The 3,344-nt window shown below is 47.1% G+C and overlaps 1 protein-coding gene across 1 annotated transcript in view; it reads left to right on the top strand.

The window, feature by feature from the left end:
* The window catches only part of PPME1 (protein phosphatase methylesterase 1), a 62,603-nt gene that overhangs the window by 24,976 nt on the left and 34,283 nt on the right, over window positions 1-3,344 (top strand). The window contains exon 3 of the mRNA XM_019522014.1: window positions 3,165-3,258. Within this exon, the coding sequence (XP_019377559.1) occupies window positions 3,165-3,258 (94 nt within the window). The remainder of the gene's footprint in view (window positions 1-3,164; window positions 3,259-3,344) is intronic.

Here is a 3,344-nt window from a genome sequence, read left to right as displayed (position 1 = left end):
GGGCCCGAGGACCGAGCCCTGGGGGCCCCCACTGCCCACATTCCTCCAGGTCGATTAGGACTCATCCACCACCACTCTCTGGGTGCGGTCCAACAGCCAGTTAGTGACCCATCTGACTGTGTGGGTGTCGACTCTACAGTCCCCTAGTTTTTTAATGAGAATGGGGTGAGAGAGAGAGAGTGTCGAAGACCTTTCTAAAGTCCAGAAAGACTACGCCCACCTCAACGCCCGCATCTAAGGATTTTGTGACCTGGTTGTAGAAGGCCACCCCAGGTTGGTCTGACAAGACCTGCCTCTAATGGACCTGTGCTGGTTGCCTCTAAGCATAATCTTCCCTGCTGGTCCCTCGTTGACATGTGCCAGGATAATTCTCTCTGCCCAGGATCGAGGTAAGACTAACGGGCTTATAGTTTCCTGGGTCCTTTCCTCCCTTTTTTGAAAATGGGAACCAAATTGGCCCTCTTCCAGTCCTCTGGCACCACACCAGAGCACCTCGAGTGCTCGTAAAGCTGTGCCAGGGGTCCTGCAATGACCTCTGCTAATTCCCTCAGCACTCTGGGGTGGAGATCGTCAGGACCAGCTGATTTAAATACATGCAGGGGCATAGGTTGTAGCTGTGTTGGTCTAAGGACATAGGTAGACAAGGTTTTTTGGGTAAATCTGATATCTTTTATTAGACCAACTCAAACAGTTGGAAACAAATTTTCTTTGCAAGCTTTAGGACACAAACACGCATACATATTGAGCATTTGTACACGCAACATTTTTTGCCCTTTCTTGTGCTGCAGCGGCATGACTGTTTGCATGAGTTTGTTTTCCAGACTCTTTAAAAGTCTTTCTGGTGCATTAAAGTAAAACTACTCAGGCATAGTTTAGTTTGGCTCGCCAGAAATTGAAGTGTTGCGTCCGTGGATTCGTTGCATGCAAACACAAAAGCACTCAGATATGTAATGAGCCTCTTTTCCTACTAGATGGCTCTGCAACTTTTTTGTAGTTCACCCCTTTGAATTGCTTCTATTTTTTTTTTTCCCTTGTGTTGAGCTGTGTGGCAGGGCACAGGTGGGGGACCCTGGGCTGGGGGGCCAGTGCTGGACCGTCCCACTCTCCTGTGGTGCCAGCTGGGAACCAGGCTTAATTCGTTCGAAAACCTAGTGCGTGCAAACACTGATGTGATGCCCCAAAATAAAGGAGCATAAATTTTGTAAACCTATTTAATTTAATGAGGTTTAAATCCGGTGGTATGTACAGGCGCCCATACAAAGTACCTCTGTGATGTCCCTTCACCTATGCTATTTAGGCGAGACAACTTGATTTTACTTTGCTATTCTTGGATGCACCTATGCTGCACGTGTCATAATGCTCCCAGCAGCATGAGAGGAGCAGTTTGTGAAGCTCTTATTGACAGGTTTAGTTAGACAGGTATTTGGCTGGGATGGTTTAATCAGGGATGACTCTGTCTTGGGCAGGGGGCTGGACTAGATGACCTTGTGAGGTTTCTTCCAGCTCTGATTCTGTACTACATGCCATGCACTGACCAGATTCCCCACACTTCTCTTACATCCCCACCTTTTCCAGGTACATCAAAATACATAACACTTTCCATTCCCCTGCCAGAGGAACTATCTCAGTGCTGAGATGTACTATTAGAAAACATAACTCCACAACCTTTCTGAATTTTGTAGCACCCCAAGGTGAAAGTCACTGAGATGGATCTAAATTCAGAAAAGTTTTGGAGGGGGACCTTGAGTTTAAAAATGGAGAATCGGTGATCTGTCTGGTGCCAGTTAAGGATGGTGGGGACAGGACTTTACCCTTCTGTGCCCTCCTCCTTCAACTCTCTGCCCCTTCCTGGCCACTGGTTTGTGTCTTGGGGGACAAGGGCTGGCCCCACTGTTGACGCGCCTTCTGCAGGGTCTCTCGCTGCAGTGAGCACTCATGTAGTTCTTCCTGCCAGCCCGGGAGAATGGCAGGAGCGGAGGGGATGAGCTGGGCTGCAAACTGAGGTTCTGTCTGCATCTGCCTCCTTCCAGCAGAGCACATTGTTGGGGTTATGGCGGGGGAGGGGGGCACAGGGGCTGCCTGGGTGCAGGGGTAGGCAGCAGCAGTGGCAGCAAGCAAACCTGGAGTATCTGAGTCAGGCGCAGGGTGCCAGACAAGGGAGGAGAGCATTTACCCCCTCACGTGGGGATCTCGCAGCATGCTTCTGTCACTCGTGACGCAGCCTTTGGGACTCCCTGCCTTTGCAGCACCCTACTGCACCCAGCATTTGTATGCAAGGTCTGTTTGCACACACATCCAAGTGGTTTTTTCAGTTCTTGCAGTGGGTACCAGGAAACCTGTGTTTTATTAAAAAAAACAAAATAAAAACCTCCTTTCTATAAAGTATCCTCCTGGGGATTTAGCTGTTCTGTTCCCCATCATGCTAATAGGTAGGTGAGTCCCTGCAAGCCTCACTATATTTAGCTTTCTCTCTATAGTTTCTGTACTCACTGCTCAGCCACAATGAAACTTGTGTTCTGCTTTTAGATAATCCTCTCTGGGACTAACTGCACAATAAAACAGGAGGAGCTGGTTGTTAGCTCTGCTCTTAGCTGTTGATTTTTAGTAGATACTGCATCTCTTCATGCACAAACCATGCTAGATTACTGACCTTGCTGAGTAGCTGCAACTTTGCCATTCAAGGCAGCGGCATCGAGTTGATGTTCAGTTCCACCTTTAATCATGGCATAAAATGAGGACCGCATATTACTGTGCGTCAGCAGTGGAGCTCCGACTGATGTTGGTGGTGAACTTAAAAGCAACATCAAGGCTAGAGTATGACCTCTCTGTAGTAACTAAAGTCCTTGGCTTTATCAAGTGCTGTTCAATGTTGCTTATTGGGAAAATTATTCTCATAGTTGCAGCCTCCACAATTCTCTGTTTCCTTGTTGTTTGCTCAAAAATTTGAAGGGAGGGGAGAAAAAAGGATCAGCTAATAACTGTGGACCTGTAAAGACTGTGGCTATGGATGAATTAGTTATAAAGTATACTTTTCTTTCTGTCTTAAACTGCCTGGTAGTATAACTGTGCCTTATTAAATGTGTGTAGCCATCACCTTTTGAGGTTTTCAGAGAAACATTTTAAAATGCCTGCACTCTAATTTTAAAAAAAATGTTATTTTTCAGCCCTGGAAGGAAGCGAGACTTTTCCCCAGTTCCATGGAGCCAGTACTTTGAATCTATGGAAGACGTGGTGGTTGAAAATGAAACTGGCAAGGATATATCCTTTTTCAGGCTGGGTGCTTTTCAGTGTCCATGTATGCTGGAGCTTATCAAAGAGGGTGCTTTTTAACCCCCCCCCCCCCC

Source organism: Gavialis gangeticus, unplaced genomic scaffold (genome assembly GCF_001723915.1).
Source record: "Gavialis gangeticus isolate Ggan-Ray unplaced genomic scaffold, GavGan_comp1, whole genome shotgun sequence".
Taxonomy (NCBI): Eukaryota; Metazoa; Chordata; order Crocodylia; family Gavialidae; genus Gavialis; species Gavialis gangeticus.
The sequence above is the reverse complement of the archived record's forward strand: the minus strand, read 5'-3'. Positions and strand labels throughout refer to the sequence as shown.